Source organism: Cenococcum geophilum (genome assembly GCF_001692895.1).
Source record: "Cenococcum geophilum 1.58 unplaced genomic scaffold K441scaffold_12, whole genome shotgun sequence".
Taxonomy (NCBI): domain Eukaryota; kingdom Fungi; phylum Ascomycota; class Dothideomycetes; order Gloniales; family Gloniaceae; genus Cenococcum; species Cenococcum geophilum.
The window spans coordinates 1,421,843-1,446,346 of NW_027137570.1; the positions used below are offsets into that span (position 1 = coordinate 1,421,843).

General features: G+C 39.0%; 5 protein-coding genes across 5 annotated transcripts; 3 read left to right on the plus strand and 2 right to left on the minus strand.

The window, feature by feature from the left end:
• Nucleotides 1-7,498: 7,498 nt before the first annotated feature.
• On the minus strand, nt 7,499-9,148 carry K441DRAFT_551251 (uncharacterized protein; the record flags this gene model as incomplete). Its single annotated transcript, XM_067643091.1, has 4 exons — nt 7,499-7,880; nt 8,043-8,485; nt 8,534-8,822; nt 8,889-9,148. The coding sequence occupies 4 exons, from the start codon at nt 9,146-9,148 to the stop codon at nt 7,499-7,501; spliced, it is 1,374 nt and encodes a 457-aa protein (XP_067506203.1).
• A 9,196-nt stretch (nt 9,149-18,344) lies between these two features.
• Nucleotides 18,345-18,913, plus strand: K441DRAFT_713393 (uncharacterized protein; the record flags this gene model as incomplete). Its single annotated transcript, XM_067653939.1, has 2 exons — nt 18,345-18,807; nt 18,885-18,913. 2 exons carry the CDS (start codon nt 18,348-18,350, stop codon nt 18,911-18,913), a joined length of 489 nt encoding a protein of 162 aa, XP_067506204.1.
• A 271-nt stretch (nt 18,914-19,184) lies between these two features.
• On the minus strand, nt 19,185-20,173 carry K441DRAFT_694765 (uncharacterized protein; the record flags this gene model as incomplete). The annotated part of the gene is made up of 2 exons (XM_067652747.1): nt 19,185-20,005; nt 20,107-20,173. 2 exons carry the CDS (start codon nt 20,171-20,173, stop codon nt 19,185-19,187), a joined length of 888 nt encoding a protein of 295 aa, XP_067506205.1.
• Nucleotides 20,174-20,490: 317 nt separating this feature from the next.
• Nucleotides 20,491-21,248, plus strand: K441DRAFT_632272 (uncharacterized protein; the record flags this gene model as incomplete). Its single annotated transcript, XM_067646339.1, has 5 exons — nt 20,491-20,562; nt 20,619-20,676; nt 20,730-20,812; nt 20,863-20,886; nt 20,950-21,248. 5 exons carry the CDS (start codon nt 20,491-20,493, stop codon nt 21,010-21,012), a joined length of 300 nt encoding a protein of 99 aa, XP_067506206.1. The 3' UTR covers nt 21,013-21,248.
• A 973-nt stretch (nt 21,249-22,221) lies between these two features.
• On the plus strand, nt 22,222-24,331 carry K441DRAFT_694766 (uncharacterized protein). The gene is made up of 2 exons (XM_067652748.1): nt 22,222-22,338; nt 22,431-24,331. Exons 1-2 carry the CDS (start codon nt 22,291-22,293, stop codon nt 24,033-24,035), a joined length of 1,653 nt encoding a protein of 550 aa, XP_067506207.1. The 5' UTR covers nt 22,222-22,290; the 3' UTR covers nt 24,036-24,331.
• The last annotated feature ends 173 nt before the right edge of the window (nt 24,332-24,504 follow it).

Here is a 24,504-nt window from a genome sequence, read left to right on the forward strand (position 1 = left end):
TAGTTATAATATAAATATATTTAAAAGTATATTATAGAAATCTATGGGAATATATGATAATTTAGTTATTATATAATATAATTATAATTTATAGTTACAATTTGTACAGTTTTTACAATTCGTACAGTTTATATAATTCGTACGGTTTATATAATTCGTACGGTTTATATAATTCGTACAGTTTATACAATTTATATAGTTTTTATACTTTGTATAGTTTGCGCGCTATTTATTTATAGGGTAGCGTTTTGCTATAATTTATTTATAGGGGTAGCATTTTGCCGCAATTTGCTATTAGGTGCTGCGATTTTGTTGTAAAACGTGCGTTTTGCGCAAATTGCTATCAACTATATCCACCTGCCGCAGCCGTACGGTTTGCGGCAATTTGCCGCAAACCGCAATAACGAGCCCTAAAAAAAATTTCCTAATGTAGCAGTTTTGCTAGTACCTAGCACTTAAATCTGCTAAGGATTTGCCCTAAAGCGGTTAGATATCCCTAAGAAAAGCTCCTACGCCTAATAAGACATTACTGTATTCTGCTATATTCTGCTATATTATTATATTCTGCCAAATTCTGCTATATTATTGCATTCTGCCAAATTCTGCCATATTATCGCATTCTGCTAAATTCTACCATATTATCGCATTCTGCCAAATTCTGCCACATTATCGTTGTTATAGTACGTGTAGACTGTTAAGGTACGATGTACAAGGTGACTGTATATGATTGACAAACGATGTCGTGTGAGGAGCTATGTAGGAGGTGAGGCGGTATATATACGTGTCGCTTAGGGGTCAGGTCCGTGCTTATGCATACGCGTACACGAGCCATAACAACGCGTCAGGTCAGTGCCGTGATAATTATATTCTGCTAAATTCTACTATATTATCGTATTCTGCTATATTCTATAGACCCTAAGTTATAAGCTAACTAATTAGGATTTTCCATGCCCGGTATAGAAAATCACTATTAGCTCGCTTACTACTAGCGCCTTAGCGGCCGTTTTAATATCTTAACCTACTATATAGTAATCCTTACGCTAAGAGCAGTATACTACGCTAGAAGTAAGAGTTAAGGTAATAAAGGTTAGTGGTTTTAGTTTTAATATATAGGCGAAAGGCTTCTAATAACTACCGATATAGCTGCTAAATTTACTAATATAAATACCCTAAATCTTTAGCGAACTGGGCAGCGCCCTAGTAGAAGGAGTAGTTTAAGTAGCTATTTAGGTTAATTTTAGCAGCTACTAAATAGGAGGAAAGGATCTTATAAACCCCTAGAGAGGTAAAAGGTTTACTATTAAGACTAAATAAGGGAGAGTTAAGGGGTTAAGGGTCCCTATTAAATAGCTTTATTATAGTAGTAACTAGGTATAATAGGCTACCTACCGCTATAATAGCAATATTAACGCCCTAGTATTGCTTATTAGCTTTGCTCTATTTAAGGTGGAATATTATCCCACTAGGCGTAAAGGTAATATTATATTAGGTGGCCTTTTTTACTAAAAAGGTTGTTTAGTTCTTAAGCTCCGCTATAGTATATATAATCTCCCCTATTTATAGAAATCTGGCAAATATAAGGGTAAATATAGCATTAGTGTTAATATCTAGTAGTAATAGGCCGTATATTACTACCTAAGCTAAAATATCCCTAGTAATAGGTTACTTATTCTTTTTTACTAAGGGGGAGATAACGGCTGCTTTAGTAAGTAATTGGTGTACTATAGGATCCTTAAATACTATAGTTAAGATACTATAATCTATATAGCGTAAGCAAATTGCGGAGATATAGGCTTATAGGGTTTCGGCCTTAAGCCTATTTATCTATAGCTAGGAGGTACTAAACGCGTAGTAGGTAATCTATTTACCTAGTTTACGCGGCTTAGCTAGGTAAGGGGAGACTCCTTTAAATACGTAGTATAACTCCTAGCTGTTAATTACTAAGGAATAGTTCCTATAGGTTGCTAGCGTAAGGCTATGCTAAAGAAGGAGCGTATAGAGGTTGGATAGCGCGTTAATATTATCTTTAAAGTTTATAGGCGGTTATAAGTAGTCTATTAGGTTTATAGTACCTATAAAAAACTTATTAGCTTTAGTAGTAATAAATTAAAGACCTAGTGTGGGCAGAACTAATAAATAGCCGCGGCCTAAAATTAAGATAGTATATTAGCTAAGCTATTTAAATTATCTAAGATCTACTTTGCGGATATTATAATATTATAAGCTATAGTAGCTAGCATAATCTTACGGAGCGATTTATTTACTACACTATAGATAATAGTCTTTTTAATACCCTGGTAAACCACTTTACTATTAGTGTAAATAAATAGCGCGCTATATTGCTAGTTAGTAGACTATAGATTAAATGCGTAAGCAATAATATGTATCTCTTTTAGATTAATATAATAATAATAATTCATTGCTTAACGTCCGATTCGGATCCCTATTAAGCCTACGCGGACTACTCCTTATATATATATAGGAAGAAAACTCTATATAAGAAAACCCCGTAATCTATCTCCCTACCTTTTAAGGCTTGCCTATAAGGCGCCTGCGAGTTACCTATAGTGCTCCTACTACCTTACTTTTTGACCTCTTTAGGAACTACTGCTGCCGTAATAAGCCTACGGACGCGCTAGTATTATAAACTTTACTCTACTACTATAGAGTTATTAGGGGGCGCCCGTTGCTCGCCNCCCNNCCCTNTATTACTATTTCCCTTATAANCTANAACTAGTTTAGTATATTTTNGCTAATAAGCCACTAGGTAACCGCCTTAAGGCCTTTTTATATTAAGAGTAGTGTATTATAGTTCTCTATACTAGCTACTAAAAGTATTACTTTTTAGTTAGTGCGTAGGGGGTATAACAGTATTACGTGTTTTAGTGTCTATCTTAGCTAGCTATATTTATATCTTAGGCTACCTACTAGAACGCCTACCTAGTAGAGCCAGTCTTTTAGTCCTATTATTCCTATTCTTAAGAGTGTCGCTATTATATTTTCTACCTTTGTTAGGCCTTCTTGGAGCCCTAAAGTATTTACCCCCTATAGCATTAACTATGCTACAGCTTAGGTTCCTCTTATTTTAGTTAGCCTCTATACCTTTAACTCCTATATACCTCTCTAGCGTTAGTCTAACTAGTATTATATTACAGTAGATAGTTTCCTAGCGTTCTTTTATGCTCTGCTTTAGCTCCTTTCTCTTTCTTACTATTATTTTTACTAGCCTCTTACACGTCTCCCTTCCTCCTCTATATAGGCCTAGGCCCTAAAGCAGCACCATTCTTCTTTTGCTTTCTTTACCTGTTTCTCTAATATATCTTCCTTACTTTAGGGTTATTAGTTTATTCTCCTATAGGGCGCCCTAGGGTCCCTCTATAGTTTATTTAGGCGCGTCTTAATATACTTTATAACATTAAAGTTGCGTTTATTTTAGGCCCTTTATATTACAGCGGCTTTAATATATAGTTATAGGGGGGGAATATTGGCTTCCTTCTTAAGCAGTGCTGTGGCCGTTCGCTTATATCCGCCTGTTATACTCTAGAGGCAGGCTGTTTAGACCTTTTAGAGTGGTTTAAGGAGCGACTTAGGGGGGCCTTTCTCGGATTCTCTAATGGCCCAAATACTGGACCTATACGTCATGGTTGGCCGGATAACTGCTGTGTATAGTAGGCGTGACCTCTGGAAGTATGGGCCCCATATGGAATTAACGATCCTGGATAATGCAATGTACTGTGCTTGGCCCTTGCGGGCCGCTTGCGCTACATATGCGCTCCAGCGGAGCTTGCTGTCTACCCATACTCCTAATACCCTTAGGCCCTAAATACATAAACTATATAAGGAGGTTAAAACCTTATATAAGGAAAGAAGGTAAGAAGATGGGAAGAAAAGGTATATATTAATAACTTAGTTACTTAGTTAATATATATACGGAGTAGAATAGGATTTAGGTCCTAGTAGAACTTAGCGGAAATATAGTAGAATACGGCAGATTGCTATTAGATTGCTATAGATTGCGGCAAATTGCGGTCTTATAGTTAGTCTCTAATTACTAAGTCGGTAAAAATAGGTAAACGTATATAAGGTATTACGAGGGTATCTTATAATAGTACCCCCTTCTTTAAACTTAAGCTTTTATAAGATAGGGCTATAGTAGTTCTAGGTAGAGTTTATAAAAGTCTTCTACGGCTTATGTAAGTCCAATAGAGTTAATGGGTTCCTATAAAGGCTTAGTAAAGCCTTTCTATTTCGTAAGGTATATATACTAGCGTTTTTATTTATTGTACTTAATGTCGTCAATTCTTTTAATAAAGTACTCGTTTTTACTATCTACTTTAACTAGTAGGGGAGGGTCTTATATCTACTTAGGCAGGGCATCTAAAATAGGGGTAATAGGGCGGAGGACTAATATATAGAATACAGGGTAGGTTTTAACTGTATTGGGGAGCTTTAACTAATAGGCGTAAGAGAAAATGACCTTCTTAACCTTATAAGGGCCCGCGTTCTTCTAATTAAGTTTCTTAGCAGGTTATTTTATATTTAGATTTCTTATATCTAGCTAAACAAAGTTACTAATCTAGTAGGCTAGTACTAGAGTTCGTTTCTTATTCGCTACGGCTTTATAGATAAATTAAGCTTATATTATTTTATTAGTAAGAAACTATTATAGTTTCTCTATCTTCTTTATTTAGATTATTATAATATAGTAGTTGGCTTAAGGTAAAAGACTACTATAGGTTCGGGGCTTACGTTCCGCGTATTTATCTCTAAAGATAGCGTTTAGTCTTAAGGTCCTAGCGTAGGTATCTTAAAGGTACGGATTTATTCTTAAAGGTCCTTAATTAATTACTAGTATTATACTTCTTATTTAGCTTATTATTAATTTAAAATAGCTTAGTTTTATATAAGGGCGTCTATAAAACACTTCTATATCCCTATTAATTATACTTAGAGTATAGATATAATGTTATCAGCCGTTATAAAACCTTTAGGTTTATTCTACATATTAATAGTAGTATAGGTAGTTAATGTAACGTAGTATTACGGAGTAAGTATAAGCGGCGGTAATATATAATAAGGTAAATATTATTAAGCTATATATATAATCTATATAAGGAGGCTAAACCGTTACGTAAGAAAAGAAGGTAAGAAGACGAGAAAAAGGGTATATATTAATAACTTAGTTGCTTAGTTAACACGTATACGGAGTAGGATAGGATTTAGGTCCTAGCAGAACTTAGTAGGATTTAGTAAAACTTGGCGGAATATAGCAGAATACGGCAGATTTCCGTTAGATTGTCATAAATTGCGGTAAATTGCGGTCTCGTAATCGGTTTTAATTACTAAGTCGGTGGAAATAGGTAGACGTGTATAAGGTATTATAAGGGTATTCTATAACAGAGGGCAGTAATAGACCAGCCTTTATTAGAAAACTAGTAGCAAAGTATACCTACGTAAACGCTTATTTAGTAGAGTTTTTAGTAACTAGTAAAGTAGCTAACTAGTTATAAAATACCTACTTTATAAATAAGAATGTTTTCTAACAGGTAATCGGCACTCTAGTTAATATAAAGCTAAAGGGCTAACGCCTGCTAAAAAGAGGTAATAGAGATTATTGAGAAACTCTAGTTTAGCAATATTACTCTCTACTAAATTAGGCCTTTTATTAGTATTTAATATCAATATAAAGCGGTATTGGAATTAATATTAAAGCCGAATTTAGTATTAAAAGTTTTACTAAATATTAAATCTAAATTACTTATATATAAAGTCTTAGCATAGTAATATAGTTATAGTTAAGCTTTGTATAGCTCTAGGCCTTTGTAGAGCTCTAGAATACAACTGTCCTCTTACCTTTACTCTTACTATATTGGGAAAATATCCGCAGGCTAAGATTTAAACTACTCGTCAAGTGAAATCAAATACTACGAAATGGGTCAATTGGGCGCCAAATGGCTGCAGTCGACGCCGCTAACATCGTTGACGCATTTGACGTTTTTGACGCGCAGCCTGCGCGTAGCCTGCGCAAAGCCTACGCAACCTACGTAATTGGCGCATTTGATAATTAACCTGCGTGCAACTTAACAGATTTTTTAATTTTCTAATTTTCGCTTATTTTCGCTTAGGCTCTAGTAAGCCCCCTAGTAATGCTATAAAAAAAATATTATATAATAAATTTTTTTATAAAAAGTTTACCTAAGGGGAGTTTTATATATTATAATAAGATAGAACTTAAAAGACTTTAATATTTTTATAAGTAAGAAGTAAAATAACAAAATTACTAATTGCGTAGATTGCGCGCTAATTACGTGTTAAAAAAACACGACATAGGCTATAATCCTTAGCTTGGTGTAGTAGCTTCTTAGGCTTTCCTTCTTAATTTACTAAGATATTAAGAGCGTTTTCTACTACGCTTATTGCTATAAAGACCCCCTCCTAGCCGTAATATTACTAAGCAACTAGCTCTTTAAGCACTCTGTATACTTAATATTCGTACTTTTAAGTAAAATACGGTCCTATAAGACTATTCGCCGTATACCTAAAAATACTCGCTTAAAATGGATAGAATAGATAATATATTAATAGCCATTTAAGAAGGTTATGGGTAGTTAGCTTTGTAAGTTAGATTAAGCTATTAGTTAAGAGTTATACCTTATATTAAGAGGAAGTTATACCTAGTGTACTTAATAAAGAGTTACTAAATACGTTACTATTACTAAAGTAGGTAAACTAATCCAAATTAAGCTCTAAAATAGTAGAGGTAAATATATTATTGTTATCTATTATATTAGTAGATAAGGAAGGTATAGCGTCAGTTAAAGATAAGGTGGTTAAAGATTAGATATATATAGGGCGCGTTAAATATAGTATGCGATATTCTATAAAATTGCGTTTAATATTTATATATTTTAACTTTATATAGGCTTACCTAATAAATTTAAAATACGTACGTATCGGTTAGGGCCTAGAGTTATCTACTAAGACATCTATACCTTATTTTTACTACCTTAACTCCAAAAATCGTTAATATTTAATAACTTTCAGTATTAAACATATCGTATTGATATTGCATATTGAGTGTCAATATTTAATATTTAATAATTGTTAATTAATACCGAATATAGATAAAAGCACTGTACTGGATCCCCGGGTATGCAGGAATTAGAGGGAATAAGACAGCCAGCTGGCTCGCCAAGGCCTTGTTCCCCGAAGGATTTGTAGGTATCCATGCGAGCCTACAAGGCCTATACGGCTACGTAAAGGCTTTAGTGGGTAAGGTCTTGTTTTCTATCAAGTGTGGGAAATTTAGAATAAGCCAGGGTTGACTCAACCTCAAAAATACAAAACTACCTTATAATCAAATTGCCCCTGCTAAACTTACTAGCTCTCTCGTAAGCCTAATCAAAACCCAAAATAACCCCTGTGCTCGATTGAGCGTTCAACTTTGGTGTTCAGCCTCGCGCCTCACTACACTAGAAAATAAGAACATAACAGTCTTTTATCCAGCATGGGGCCATGCGTTTGACCACTTTGGGATCTCATATGAACCTAGTGGGACTTTACGAATTGAAGCAAATGACTCGGTTAGTAAGTATATTCTAACAAGTGCAACCGGAATAATCGCTACTGCAAAGCCGTATCTTAGAATAGCTCCTCTGAATCCTTCCAAACGTCGAGTCTTTCTCTCTGGCCATCCAAGAATGTTGTATGCATATAGGGACACGTAGAATGTTCCCCACGTTGCGGCGGTAATAGCGGCGCTAATCTTCCAGAGTAACTGTTCCGTGGGGGTGGGGAACCTGTTGTTCCAGGCTGCAAGATGCACGCTTCCGTAAATAAGGCCGACTAAAGTAATAATTCCAAATTGGAGCCGGATATGTCTGAGTGCTTTGCGGAGACGCCCGTAAGCTTCTTCGATGGTAAGAAAGAAGTGTTTTAGTCTTTGTTCCTCGTTAAGGCCGAAGAGCCTGAAGTATATCAGTTTCATCAGCCCTGGGCGAGAAGTAAGGTAGGCGTTGATTGCTGCCCCCGTCGCGACTGACGGGGTTGTCTCAGTGGTGGGTTTAATATTTAGGACTTCCGCTGAGGGTTCGGGGTTCTCGGTGTCAGAGGTTTTAAGCGGCCTCGGTGGTTCCAAAGCGCTGGTCGGGTCTGGCAGATCCGTGCCCTTGATCAAGGAGAAGACCATATCACGATCGTTATGGCTGGTCGTCAACTTTTCCTTCTCATCCCCGTCAACGACGAAGGGGACGGTTGATGGAGTTTGTATATCGACTGGCTTATGCCACCACGTAATGTACATGGCTACGGCGCAAAACGTGTGCAATACCGTATGGAGCTCCAGGAGGGTAACGGGAAAATGAGAGGCAGTACGGCCGATAACCTGGACAATCATCCAGAGGGCTTGCCAGACGACGATAGCTTTGGTGAGGGTGTTCGCATTGCTCTTGTCCAGCACCTCTTTAGCCGTGATTAGGGATAACAGCTTAGATTTGCTACCCTGCTCCGCTTCCCATTTCGCTACTTCCAGCACTCCGTGAGGGGTCAAGGTGAGACGTTTAATTGTACCGCGTTCAGCAGGAGGAATCTCCTTTAGCACGGTGTCATAAACCTTTTCCGGAACGACAAACCCTCCCATAACTGCGTAATACCCAAGCGCGATTTCCCACTCTTCCACACCTGGGAGCTGGTTCTTGTGTTTCTCGATGATTCTGTTGACCTCTTTGCAGAGGAGGTCAGCAGTCGTCCTTTCGTTCATCGCGATGACCAAAGCCCCTTCTGGTATCACGAGGGTCACGCAAGCCCACCAGATTTTCCGGGCTCTTACGTTTGGCAGAAGTGCCTCGATGAGTTTCTCGACTAAGGGGAACTTCAACCACCCGGGCAACCTTTCCCAGATCCAGTTTGAATTCTCAGGCTCAATGTTGACATGGACCGTCGTCCAGACGCATAGAACAAGTGTAATGACGCAGCTGAAGAGGAGTTCTAAAGTGCCGCGAGTCTGAGGCCCTGCTACCCAGGTGTGCTCGAATTCTCCGCCGGGGACAGCTGGCTTATTCCTATATTCAGCTGGTGCTGGAACGGCGTCTACCTTTTTAGAGATTAGAAAAAGCAGCGCCGGAAGCCATATTCTCTTGGAGCTAAACATATTCCTACAAAATATTAGTAAGTAGTAGTATATCGTTATAGTATATGAACTTCTTTCTGGTTCTTTCAAGTTATAAATATTCTACCTTTACTTACCTTTATTATATTTAGAAGCATACAAACTTGTCGTCGTAAAAGTGTGTAGATACTATAATAAATAGGCTTCTGGGTATAGTTTTAATATTATGGAGTGGTTTAGAAAGACTGTATAACGAAGGGAACTTAAGGGGTATTAATAGTTACGTCTGATTTAACTTATACGGTCTTACCAAGTCGCTTCAGACGCGAGTATTCTGTAATGGGAATTTTTTAACGAGGCGTGAATGTGACTCAAATACAGCACCTCGGTTTATTCGAGAAGTGAAACTGCTAGGTTATTTAAGAAAATCTAAGGTCACGCGGCATATATTATTGGATGGAGACAAGTTAACAGACGAATAGATAAGGAAACCTACGACTAAAACCGCAAAGTTTCATATGTTGGCGCTGATCAGCAGCTGAGGCCATACCCTTCTGCAGGAAGGTAAACTTGCATCTTGTGCCACCAATTGGTTGGGAGTGAAGGAGTGAGTGGGGGAGCCTGTGTTCAGCGTATGAGAGCCAGAGATTATGTTCCCGCGATAGGTCTGCTTATAATGTGGCTTGATAAAAGCTAATAGCTAAGGCCCCCCGAAATGCCACGTATACTAGCATTTACTTTGCAATAGACCTCTTTTATTAGACGCCCATGATTGAAGCCCGAGTCCCGTTTGCATATTGCACTGACGAAGCACCAAATCCAATGCATTATACCTATATAGGCTAGCCCGCCATTTTAGATCTAATTGGCGCTGTATGCAGGGTAACAAACTACCTAACAGAGAGTCTTTTCTAATACCTAAACCAGCAGAAGGCTAAAAACCTCCAGTAGGTCTATTTTGTGTAACGCCCTAATAACTAAGAACCTAAGGATTTTAACTAGTAAGGGTATATCTTTATTTTCGGGTAATTATTAAGAAATTACTTCTGCTATACTAAGTATATAGATACAGTACGTAGTAAAACAATATCTGGGTTTTACGGCCGGAAATTATTCCACTATAAATCATGGACTAACAAGCTAGAATCCTAAGGGACGCACAGGCTCCCATACAGCAGCTACGTAGCGCTAAAGTGATCTCGATGCTTGGGTAAGACCGAGACATTCCCGCATGTTAAACCTCGATTAGGTTGGTGGCGTGTAAATCTTCCGCTCTCCCCACCGCCCCGCAAAGGCGGGGAGCGAAAGAACTCCTTACGCCGCGAAGAGTGCGAAAACTGAAAACTCATGAAATATGTAAGCAGCCAAAAGCAGACAGCGAAGGCTTGAGGCCTTGCTTGGCAGGGTAATCATTGGATCCTGGGCTCCATGAAATCGACCTCTGCACCTCCACGCGGTAGAGCCCGGGAACCGAGCAGCTACTATCGGCGTTCTATTAGGATCGTGCCAATAGACTACTAGAGTAAACGCAGAGACGTGCGCACGGCTGCGTAGCGCCGGCGCTGCGACGTGGTGGTGGTGCGAAGAAGTTTTCTTGCTACCCTAGCGGAGGCCTACGAACACGACTACCACGTCTTTATAGTACACTTAAATTACGGCATCCACCTACGACAGCGACCCCCTTCTTCTTATACGGTATAGCGATATACTATACGGTACCTATATAACTAGGAGACGTCCATAATTAGGGCTTCTCTTTTTTTAGATTATTAGTGCGTTCGCCCTACTTATTCTTCTAATAAGATTTACCTTTAGGGAAATTTCTTTTTAGCTTCTTAGAGTGTTTCTATAAGGGTACTAAATAGGTATTAGATTAGCCCTAAAAATCTCTCTTATTACTTAGGGCCCCTAACTTTAACCCTTTTAAAGTTCTTTAAAAGAACAGTTTCTTTAAAGCTTAGGTCTGCCCCTTATTACTATTAGAGTACCTACACTTCTAGTTACCTTTTAGCTTTTTACTGAAAAAGGTCTAGTTCATTACTATATTCTTAGCGTTTAAAACCACTAGTTTAAAATTAGTATATATAGTAATCCGCAGTAGGGCTCCTACTCGCTTTATTTTATTATAAATTATTAGCTTAATTCTAGCCTAAATAAATCCGATCTTCTTCTTTTTATAAACGCTACCGTTCTTATTTTAAAGGGCTTTAAATATATCTATTAAGCATAAATGTTTATAAAGTTTATAAACTAGCGGAAGTCTTAACGGTCTAGCTATATACTATTCTAGAATTATTCTATATTATTATATTATATAATATACGGATCTTAGGCCCAACCCTTTAGAAAGGCCTATAGCTATAACTATATAGTAATTTCCTCTTTATTAAGTTAATTAAGCGCAATTTAGTTTAGTAATTAGTTTTTAATCTTACTAATAATCTACTATAACGTATTCCACCACCAAGCCGGCAGAACCACCGAGCCGGCAAGTCCATTTCCCTACCAAAAATCGTAAAAATCATAATATAATATCTCAACAACCACTTAATAATAAATTTTAATAATTTAGATTTAGACTTTCATATACACTCTGCAGCTTCTATTAAAGTTGCATAGTATATAGATTAGTAGTTTTTAAGATATTAAAATTTGGGGGCCAAAATATGGCCAAATTACTATATCTTAAAAACTACTAACCTATATACTATGCAACTTTAATAGAAGCTGCAGAGTATATATAAAAGTCTAAATCTAAATTATTAGAATTTATTATTAAGTGGTTGTTAAGATATTATATTGTGATTTTTACGATTTTTAGTGGGGAAATGGACTTGCTAGCTCGGTGGTTCTGCCGGCTTGGTGGTGGAATACGTTATATATTCTTTAGTATTATCTTATATTATTAGCATCTTAAAAAAGTTATTTACCTTATAAACCCAATTATCTAAATATTGGGTACTAGGTTTATAACAGAGTTTTAAACTACTAAAGGCCTTAGCTAGTTAGTCTATATCCTTTTTCTATTTATTATATAAATCTCTTTTTAAGTCTTCTATACCTCCTTAGGTAGGTACTAAATAGCCCCTAGAAAACCCTTAGCCTTAGCTAGGTTATAAAAGAATTTATCTAGCCTAGGTTAAACCTTACTAGATTTAGATTTACCCTTAAAGGGTTCTAATATATTTATTAGTAGCTTCCTCCTGTATAGCTTTTAAGAGCCTTATAATAGCTTCCCAATATCTATCTTAAAGGAGATTAATATAGGGCTCTTAACTTTTTAAACTTAGGCCTAGAGAAGCTCTAGCTATAGAGGTAGTATTAGTATTAGTAACTAGCGCAGATTTCCTAATAAGCCTTAGGTCTTAAGCTAATGTTTAAGTTAAATTACCTAAATAGGTAGGCCTGCTTGGCTTATAAGTAGCCTATATACTACTACTATACTAATTATACGCTAGTGGTCTTCTGGAAGGGTTCCGGTTAGGTCCCTAGTTAAATATATTAGTGTATTTCTTTGGCACTTCTAGCTTAGGGCAAGATCTTAGAGTTACCTCTAGTAATCAGTCTTTTAATTGGCCTAAATAGGGCTAGAGGGGTTCCGGTTACTTTTTAGTAGCATTATAACTATTATAAAGGATATCTGCGATTTTTTAGCGGTAACTATAAGCATATAAGAGCCTTTAAGCTCCTATTATATTTAGGTATTAGGGCTTATTTAGCTATATTGCCTAGAGGTTTATATTACTACAATCTTTCGCTATTAGAGGGACCTTCCTGCCTTAATATAATGGCTTTCTATAAGGTATCTATAGAGTTTCTATTTAGGTTGTCGCGAAGTTTTTTAAGGGACGAATAGTGGATATAAATAAAAGATATAAATTAACAATCTAGTCTTTAAGCCAGCTGCCCTTCCAAATAAAGTAGGAAGGATTTAAATATAAGGGGATTTTGTAGATAGGGGGCACGATTATAGGAATAGATAGATTATAGAGAAGAGACAAATCATTAAGGAGGTAAGGCCTCTAGGATTGTAAAGACTATATACTACAGGTATGTGCCTTTAGTACGTAACTAACGACTATCTAAGGGGGGTCTATAGGTTGTCCTAAGGGCAACCTAAAGTAATTGCAATAATATCACTTATACTAGTAGAGTAGGTTAGTTAATAAATTAACTCTAATTATATTCTAAGATTTACTATAAAGGAAAGAACTATCTAGGTAGGGACTGTAGTCCTTTAAATATATAATACTGCGTCTAAGAAATATGCTAAGTACGTCAGTATATTAGTATATTAGTACGTTACCTAGATTCTTACATTACTATATTTCTATATCCTTATAACCTAATTAGCTATATAACTTGGTTACCCCTTATTCTATAGCTTAATTAGTCTTAGCGCCTCCTATACTATCTTAACTAACCTATTTATATCTCTTCTTAATAGTTATACTACTGCTAATATAAGATCCATAATATTAATAGATCTTTAATAGGTTTCTATTAGGACTATTAGGAGGCTTTAAAAGGTCTCTAAAAGCTCTAGGGTCTTAGCACGTATATAAATTACTAATATTGTTTAATAGTTAAACCTTATTAATACTAAAGATCTAATTTAGACGATATTTAAGTAAGGTAACTCTATAAAGGATTTCTTTAACTTAACACCAAAATAAGTATTATAACTTTTACTTTTATATAGTAGCCTAGAAAGCTCTATATAGCTAAGGGGTATATTAACCTAAATTAGATTTCCTTACCAACCGTTTTATTACTATTTTTAATATCTACTTATTAACTTATTTCCATTTCTGTTTATTACCTATTACTAAGTAGTAATATTAACTAGGTGGTAATAGAGTAACAATTACAAATCGTCGTTAGTATTATTGTTAGCTTTTTGCCACCTACTTTATATATAGTAAGCTTTTAGAGCCAGCTTTAATAGATAGAGTTCTTATTTTTAACTAGTAATAATAGACCGTTTTTAATTTAGATTGGTTTGGTTTTCTTATATTTAAATCTTAAACCGGTTTAAAGCTTTAATTGGTCTAATCTAAATCGGTTCTAGAGCTTTGGCGCGAACTAGTTTAATAAGTAAAACTAGATCTAAAGGTAGTATAAAGTCTTAGTAATAAGTGGGTAAACGCTACCTAAGGAGTTAAGCCTATTAAATATGCTATATACTTACTAATCTCTATATTAAGGATTTTCTATAGTATAGTAACACCCTAATTTAATCCGCTAAAGCCTTGTAGAGAATCCTTATTATATTGCTTCTATTGCGTCACCCTTATTGCCGCCCTTATTGTTTAATACCACTAATCCTATAGAGAGCTCCGTTACTACAACTGGCTAAATAACGCGAAAAGGTAGTAGTATTTATACTAGTAGTAGCCGTACTACGAGCAAGGCTTTTACTGTTCCTTAAAAGCGCGTTAATAAGGCCTCTAGTAGTAGAAAGTAAAAGCGCTAGAAGATAAGGACAAATATAGTTAAACTAAAATCTCTTACCTATTACGAATCTAAATATAAATCTAAGCTAGAGCCTCCGCTATTACGCCTAGCGGCTAAGCTAAAATAAATTAAACTTTATAGCTAGTGGTACTAAAGAACAAATAAAATTGCTAGGTAAAAGCGTAGTAAAAAAAGTCCTCATATATATAAGGTAAGGGAAAAGGCTTCGCGATTATCTATAAAACTATAGGAGTTAAATACTATTATTGTTATTAGTGTTTGGATAAAAAGAAGGATATAATATATAAGCTGCTTAATAAAATAATCCGTTCTCTATACTACCTATTTACTAATTAATAAATTACGCTTAATAGTATAGGAGTATTTAACCTCTCTTAGATAGAAAGCTACGATGCTATCTATCTGTCTATTAGTTAGTCGGTTATAATTAGTTAGTAGAATAGTTAGAATCAATTAGTAGAAAGACAGTTAGTAAGAAAAAAAAGAAAAAAGTGTATTTCTAATAACTAGTAGGTTTGTAATATCTAAGGAGGGAAGCCGAAGGCTCTATAAATATAGGAAAATGCTAAGATACTAGGCGACGTCTAATCTACACCACTATAATAGCAACTTTATTATTTTTAGCTACTAGAAATAGGCTTACCGACTTAATAAGAAAGGCAATTTAATTAAGTCTAAAGGAATAATTAAGCAGTATATTAAGTAGCAAGACTATATCTAAAGCAATATAACGCGATAGAATTTATATTTTAGCTCTATTATATAAGCTATTAATTACAGACTCTATATATAATAATTCTATAATAGCTATATACTAAAACGCGGTAAAGGTATTAAAAACGATTAACTTACTACCTACTACTAGTTTCTACTTAAAAGGCTCTCCTTTATCCTCCAATTGTTCTATAAAGCTACTATATATAGCTAGGACTATAAGTATATACTCTACCGCTGGTTTACTACTATAGACTAGCTTTTTAACTATATCTATAATGCCTAAATTAACTTTTAAGAACTTTATATTAAATATAGCGACTATAAAAAATATACTAATTTTAAGGCAGCGGCCTATGTATTATAAAAGAAGTATAAGGAGTATTATAAGCTTATAAATAATAGCGCCGCATACTATACTACGCAGCTGCTTTTATTAAATAAGAAGTAGTAGTAGTTTTATTAGAGATTTAATTATAATAAAAATAAGATAAACTGACTTAGTAGTAATCCTAAGAATCTAGAGAATTATAGAATTTAGGGCTTAGTAAATAACCTCTAGCTAAAGGAGTATAAGGGTAAGTATAGTACTCCCGCAGTTATTAAGCTTCCACTACTAATATCCTTCGTATATAGTAAGACGTTTAGTAGTCTAAAAAGCTATAAGCAGATTAAATTAGTACCTCTTAGTAGAACTAACGCTTACTAAACTTATATAAAAAGCGACCCTAAGAAAGCTAACAACCCTCTAGCCTATTAGAATAGCCTTTACCTCCTATAGCCTAACATTACCTAATTCGCCCTTAATATACTAGCTATACTATTAATAAGCGCTAAATATAAACGCGTGTTTAGCTCCGCTAAGCACCTTATTACTAACCCCTAAAACCGCCTTAAAGTTAATATCCTTAAAGTAAATAAGTACCTTAAGTCCTGGTTTAGGCATCCTTAAGTAAAGGCCTGTATAAAAGGTATAAATCCTAACGTTAATAAGCAATATAAGGAAGAGGCTGCTGCTAGGGCTACTACTAAAGGAAAGTCTTAAGTAGAAGATAATATAGTAGTAAATACACAAGAAACAGATAAGTAGAAGGATAAGGATGATAAAGATAGCGATAAGGACAGTAATAAGGAAAATAAGGGGGATAAGGAAGCTAAGAATAATACTATTAAATATACGCTTATTAATAACTAAGCTGCTTCTTAACACCACACTTAGACTGGCGATAGTAAGTCCGCGCCTCTTTATTAATTCGTTAACCGTTAAACTAGCTACCGAAGTTGCTTAAGCTACGTAGGTCCCTAAACCGTTTTATAACTCTATTTAACTACTTCTTCCCTTAAACTCTTCTACTACTTTATATACTATATTATACTTAAACATATACTACTTTATCTGGTTTATCTAGTTAAACCGGTTTTAGAACCAGTTTAGAGCTTTAATTTAATTTTTGGATAGCTTTTAAGGCAAATTCTAGAACCGGTCCAAACCGGTTATATTACTATCCTTAGCCGTCCTATCCGACTACATATAAGAACTTAGTAAATTATGCGGCTAAACTAGCTGCGAAGAGTGAAGACTAATTAACATTGTTAATTGTACAATTATTAAGAACATTAAGCTTTAGTATATACACACATTTCGATAATAATATTATTGTGGGTAATTTAAAGCATGCAGAACGCGAAAATATTAGCTGCTGGCCCTAAAGCAAATATAAGTTTTCACTGGCGCGAAAGCTTCTGTTAGTTATGCTGTTGTTTACACTAGAGCGCTTTTTTTTCTAAAGTAGATGCTAATGATTAGAACGGCCATTGGCGGAATCACATATATTAACTCACCTTCATCCCTTATCTCTATAGCATTTGCTTTACTAAATCGACTTACGGCTTACGTCTATCTTCTCTAAAGACTACATCAATAAATCTAAATATTTATGGTACTAAGCTACCTTAAAACCCGTAAGAATCTTCCATTATACTGCAGCAGATTGATGTCCTCAGCGATGTTTCTAACTCAACGTATATTACAATGGCTTCCCATACGCGCCCCGACACTCGCAATGACAGCTTTCGTCAAATTAATCAGCCATTGGCAATGAATCCATAGGACGTGATGATAAGCTCGATGCTAGGCAACCTGAGGAAAATGTTATACCACAATACAATGAGCGTTTAGAGATGCTGTCTTTGAAGCAAGCGACCCAAAACAGACAGCTTAGAGTCCTGACAGCGCAAACATATAACCTGAATCTACAAGGGAACGAAATAGATTCGGTCCCAGGCCTTAACATTGAGCGCTCAGTTTCATACATCAACCATGGACAGAGATTGGGTAGAGACACATACCTACCAATGGAGGCCAGGCTTACCAATCATTCAATTCAATTCAATTGACGCCTCGGTTGGTTGAATTGAAAGCCTTGTAAGCAGAGGGTTCAATTGGTTGAATTGATTGAATCAATATTGCAACGGTTGCAACTAAATTTAACTAGCGTAGTAGTTAGTAACTATCACGAGTCTTAGCATGGTGTTGAGCCACCTCCCTACCGTGTATATCTTGTTCCGTCCTGCGGGCGCTTTAACTGCCCAACTGTCATATTAATTATGCCTTCCTTGTCCCATGATCCTACTGCCATTAAAGCTTTAATTATATTAAGCCTGTGGGGCTAAATATACGTTCAGGGTCTAACGATATTGGTGGAATCGTCATTAATTCGAGTTAATATTGGTAGTAAAACCCTACTTACCAAGACTTTGGCGGCGATATGACGGTATAAATAACGGGTGATACTCGGATAAACTTTTTTAGTAAGGAACACTAAGAAAAATAAGGTTTAGGGCATTACTGCACATAAACTTTAGTATAATTCTATAATATCAAAAGCTTCAATATTTTCAATTAACTCAATGCAATTGGGACCTCTAGATTGAATGCGTTGCCAAGCCCGCGAGCTCTTAGTTGATTGAATTGATTCAGTCTTGGCATTCAATTCAATTCAATATTGAAGCCTCGTTGAATGATTGGCAAGCCTGATGGAGGCATCTCATGACCACTGAGGAAAAGGAGGAGCATGACAACAAATTGATGCAGAAGTACAGGGAGCTGTTGAAAGAGGTCTCTCACCCTCCACATTTGATCTCCGAGACAATGCGGGATATGGAGCGACGGCTAAATCCTGTCAAGAATACGGCGGAGGAGACGCACCTTCGGCGTCGCAGAAACCGGAACCCACTACGCATCGAGGAAGAAGCTTCAGTGCATTATAAACATGCTAGGGATGAGGTATTGGGTGAATTGATAGCGCAGTCCAATAGAATACAAGGATCACCGCCAGAGAAGGTCGAGAAAAGCATAAATGTGCCGAAGAGGAGGAACAAGAAGAACAAAGCTGTAGGCGCGAAGAGCAGCATAGCAGTCAGGCCATTGAAGGTACCAGCCCCTATTGAACCCGTCGGGACATCAAAAGGAACGACATGTCAGCACGGACGATACCCTGGGGACTGCCGTAAGCAGTCATGCGCCAACTACTCTGATCTTGGAGTGTTTATGGAAGGAAGCCTGGTGAAACATGTGAATACTTAGACTGCGAGGATCAGAAGGCGCTGTTTTAATACATGTAATAAATTAGTCCAGGTGATCTACCTACGTGTATTTTATTCATTGACGTTGCATTAGTCTTGACGTAGTGTGGTGTTTTATAGCTTGAATCACAGCTAAGAAGCATATCGACGGCAAGAACAACTCACCCAGCCACTCAAAAATGCCAAAGGGTTTTTGCGATAATCTCTGAAGCAGCTATCGATTTATTAGAGCCTTTACGGTCGGCATCTTGCGCAAATTACTGAATTAGCTCTAGAAATATTGCAGTATTATCCGCGCTGGCTACTGTAACTGCCCCCGATCCTCCAAGAGTTTAGACATAATCATATAATCGACAGGCTTCACCAATCCATTTCTTAGAATTCTCGGCTCAGGGCTTATTTCATCCTGAGAGTATTCTAGCCTTCGGTAGAACCTCTCCGCAGCCGTATTACTCGTAAACACCGTCAACATAGTCTTTGTCACTCCCACTCCTCGTCCAATATATTCGGCGATCTGTATTAGGTGAGCGCCAAGTCCACAACTACGAAGCTCCGACGACAGATGGATCTCGTATATGTAAAGGACAGGGTATTCGTAGTCGTCATCGAGGGTTATCATGAATGAGAGGAATCCAGGAGCAAGGTATGGGCCATCGTCCGATTCTACTGGCGGTTGGGGTGAGAGGTGTTTCCGTACGAGGAGATATCGCATATCGGGATCCTGCATTTCCTTTCGCTTGGCTTTAGGTCTCCAACCCTTCCGCGAGTCCCTGTAAGCCTGGGACGATGTCTCTTCTATTAGTTTAAAACAAGCGTTGAAGTCTGATTCAGACAAGTCACAAGAGGCCTCCAGCTCTATGTCCAAGGTAAATGCTGGTGTAGTATTTGGAGCCGCTTTATTCGATGCAAAGGGAAGGAGAGGAGAACCCGAAGGTAGGAAACGAGATCGAAACTTCGAGGGCGGAAGAGCGTTGGTCCGCTCGATGAGATTGAGCCCGGTAGAGCCAGGTGTCTTTGAATTGGTACTCAACTCAATTGGAGCCTCTGCACGTCGTTTTCGAGGTCGAGATACGACTGATTCATCGGGATCAAAGGTTCTCTTGAGGCAATTCGGGGATCTGGCTGAACGACAGGGTCAGCTATAGCTCATACACTAGCTAATTGTTGGACGGTATGAATGATCTCCAGTGTAATATCAGTTGGTCGTCTATTTGAGGTCTTACATTGCTTTGCCGGTTGTTGATCAGTGTTTTGACTGTTGTCCTGGAATGCGGCTTTCCGGTGTGTCATTCTCACTCCTTTTCTTATTCCCTGCTTAAAAAGTGTTTCAACAGCCATTGTATTAATGCAGGTAACGAGTTCATTAGGTCACATAGAGCTTATGGTTGAAGATGCATTATACCGCGTTTGGTGTGGAGCGCGTCAGGGCGTTTCTCGTAGGCGGTGAACCGCACTGGCAAATCGGCGCTCTGACGAATTTGAAAATCGTCGTCACCGCTGGCATGATATCAGCAGAACTCTTAAACATCTTATTTCAAGCATGCGATTCAAGTACCTAATATAATGCATTTGACGCACTCTTAACTAAGTGCTTGGTGCTGTATCAAATGATTAGAAACTATGCCACAGCCGCTGCAAAGCGGCCATCCCGCCTGAAAAGACCTCTTGGTCTTGATCATGTAGGGATTCCATTTTCACATTCGCGTAGCATTCATGATAAAGCTCATGAATTTAGTTCATACAAGGGAAACGAGCAATAGCTCTCTGGCGGGATATCGTAAGAACAACAGCCGGTACGGTGGGATCCCGTGAACGAGACATTACAACTGGACTAATTCATTGGTAGCTGTCCCAGACCTAAGCACAAGGGACGAGATGCGTCAGTTTGCAAGAAGAGAATTTGAGAAGCACCGAGACGTTACCGACATTGTAAGCCAGCAAGAATGCTTGCCAGTTTTGATACTAATCGACCTCCGTAGAGTCATATCCGTTATTTGATATCGGTCAGTTGAACGAAAGAGACCGGTTAATGGTTTAGAATTCCTCTAATTCCTTGAGGCGTGCAGGCTGGGAAGACCGAATTCGACGCTGTTCGAAGTTCTCTCATCAACGCGAACATCCTCAAATAAGGCGCGTCCCATTCCGCCATATGAATTTTAGATGTAATATTAGCCTACCGTCCTTTGTCAGCCCAATCTTTTACAACACTCATTCACCGTTTGAGAATCCATTCTAGCGCATGCTTTCTCCGGTCGATTAATTAGGTACTTCCGGTATATCAGATGCCTTTTCTTTTTCCTGTAGATGGTAATACGAATTAGCTTTATTTATTTTGTGTGCGGAGCAGACAATATAGCCGCCTATCAGACTCTCAGTGATTGTTTCAGAAGCACCCCCCTTCGCGAAATTGCTACATTTAGGTCCACATTTCTCATTCGGTATGAATGGTATGAATCTCACAGAGTGCCATATTTTCAGTCCAGCAGTTACGAGCCGGGTGACTTCGAGCGTATTTTGAGAATCACCAACGACTACAAGACACGACACGAGTTCGAATCCCCCTCAGCGGTTAAAAATTCAAATTTTACAACACATTTTGTCTGCAATCTACGCGAAAATCCGAGAGGCTAAATCCGTCGGCGAGACTAAAGCGGGCCCAGAGCGGCCTTCAGCGGCAACTAGGTCCAGGAGGGACTAGACCCGGTCAAATAACTAAAACGGTGAAATCTTTTTGGTACCAATTAGCGGTCAACACACCTTTCTTCCACTTTCACATCTTGTTTACCTCATCCGTTCTTTGCCAGGCCCATAAGAGACTTCGTCTTTTGGGCTACCTCTGTATTCGACATATCCGTTTGCACCACGAATCTTAAATTCCTAGCGGACATGTGATGAGAAGCCCTTCAACTGGCTTCCCTCGGTTGTGGAGCGGTTGAACTCTCTCCAAAGATAATGCGCAAACTAGCAAATTTTGCACCCGTCACTTCACCTCGATTATATCTGACGATGATCAATACTTGAACATGGCTTTTATGTATACTATGAATTCTCGGGCGGGCCAAAATTGACTGTTTTTTGGCGTTGTTATCCTGTCTGCCTTGCAAATTTAGGTTGTGTAGTGACGGGACAACTGCGAAAGTTTAGAGCTACCAGCAATGTTAGAAGGAAATTTCAACAGTCACCGTCACCTCTCCTCTACCAGTGCCTCTCTTTTTCCTATCCTTCCATACAAACAACCCTCTACAATCCCACTCATAGCTTTACAGGCGCCGACAACCACTATTTCTCCTTGGGACCCAGCCAAGTAACTCGACCAATAACTGACACAACGTGAGAATGGTGGATTAGTGCATTCCAATTATGCCATAGCTGAAAGCATTCTACTTTACCTCCTCCCAAGTTCCATCATGGCTGGAACTCCGCTAGATGAGGAAGATCAAACGCATATGCCTCCAGTAAGAATTAATTTTTCTTTTCCAATTTGTTCGGCCGTTGAGGCAAGCGTTTCATACGCTGTAGAACTACTTGCTAAGCTCCCGGTTCCTAGATTAGTTCACCGTTTTCCGCTTCCCAGCCTGTGACAAATGCTTCTGCCGTAGAGTGGGGGAACATACGCCCTCGAAGTCTTAGCGCTAGCGACTTGGAATTGAGAGCCCCACAGGAGCAGATTAGGACTTCGCGCTCAGCATCAACCGCAACGCAATCAAAGAGAGTCTCATTTATAGAGAAAGAAGTGTCACACGCCTCGGGCCTTCTAGAAAATCCACCTGGCCAAGACCTGCAGGATCATTCCAATATAAGGAGTCCGGGCAGCGAAGGTGGCGATGTAGAGCACAGCTCTGCTTTGGATCCTCCTTCAAACCAAACCAGACCACAGCCCCAACCTGATTACCCTTATCTCCCTGGGCAAACCCTGGTCGAGATAGGAGGCCCCCCGTCACCGAGTCCACTCCGCAGGTCACAGTCCCATGACACACGTGCATCAAAAATTTTGCTATCGGCATCAAACTCGGGCATAAATCAATTTACATATGCCAATGCTCAAGATGGCTTTCCTTCCGGAACCCCTTACAACAGTGACTGGGATGGCAACAACCTCGAACGCCAATATACATCAGCCAGCTTCCCTGGACACTCTGTCAATAATAACAGAATACCGTATCGTCCAGTACCTCAAAGAAATTATGGCAGTTCCTTATCACACGCATCTCCACTCCCTCGATCTCCCCAGAGGATCCCAAGAAAGCCGCTTACATACGCTAGCTTCGCTGGGCGCAGTCCCTACAACACACCAAGTACCCGCTCAGTCCCATCATCAAAGCCGTCTCAACTCAGTCACCCGAGCTGGAGAGGGAGGTCTTCGAGTCTAGGACCGCGAACTCCCGAAGCAAGGCTGAATCTGACACGGCCCGCCTACGCCGAGAACGCCCCCATCCCAGTAATCCCAGAGTCACCTCCAGAGTCCGACCAATGGCCTCCTTCACGTGCCGGCTACGGTAGGCACGCATCACACCCTTCTAGTTCCCTAGAAGAGCCAGCCATTCTGCGACCTGAACTCACATACACTCATACCACCCCGCGTACGCATCTTACACGTGCACCTCCCCACGACTACTCTCCCCCCGAGAAAACTCACGACGCCCGCGCCGAGCGCACCGAGCCGCGCACGCACAAACTCCCTACCGCATCCCATACGCAGCCCTCAACCCGCAGCTCGACCAACACCACCCAGCGACACACCACCGTCCCACTATGCCAGACGTGCCGCGACAACATCGCCCGCGACGTCATCGAACGCCTAGGAAAAAACGTCCAAGCGCGCCACTGGCTGGCCGTCATCCTGCGCATGACCCTGTGGCTGCCGCTCATCGGCGTCTTCTTCTGGCGCACCGCCATCGCCGCCGGCGTCGACTCGCTCTGGGGCTGCTTCGGCAACCGCGTTGTGTTGTGCATGTGCGGCTGTGGGCTCGCGAGCGTAGCGCGCTGGATCGGGCACCGGTACCTCGCGTGGGGCTTGCGGAAGGATGGTCCGTATGGGTGCTTTGCCATGCTTGTGACAGCGGTGGAGGCGCTGATTTGTGCTGGCGTGGGCGCCGCGGCGTTGGTGTGGTTTGCCGGGCAGATTGTGGTTTGGAGGTTGGATAAGAAGTAAGGGTGATTTTCAATATACGAATCGGTGCGAGATAGTGTGGTGATAGCTAAATGATGTAGGGAATGATGGATTGAATGGTGGAAAAAACGGATGGGAAAATTCCAGAGTGGGAACTGCTTGATGGTGATTAGATGGTAACGATGTCTTTGAGAAGCGCATGGTTTCGATTGTGCTAGCGTGTTTTCGGTCCCTGAAAACTTATGGTTAACAGTACCAACACATATCCTGGGAATATCCTCAGTCCAACTGGTTTACTTTTACACTATATCATAGTATAACATTTACTGCCCCCCCCGCACCAAGATTCCATTAACATGCTTCAAAATTAACAATTCCAGTTCCCATATCCGTAATCATCAACAATAGTAGATTAGCTAAAGAACCAATGCTCTACCACGGTCTGCAGAACATCCCCGTGCACGAACTTACAGCAGTAGGTGTCGTCTTACCTTCGGATGCGGAAATGATG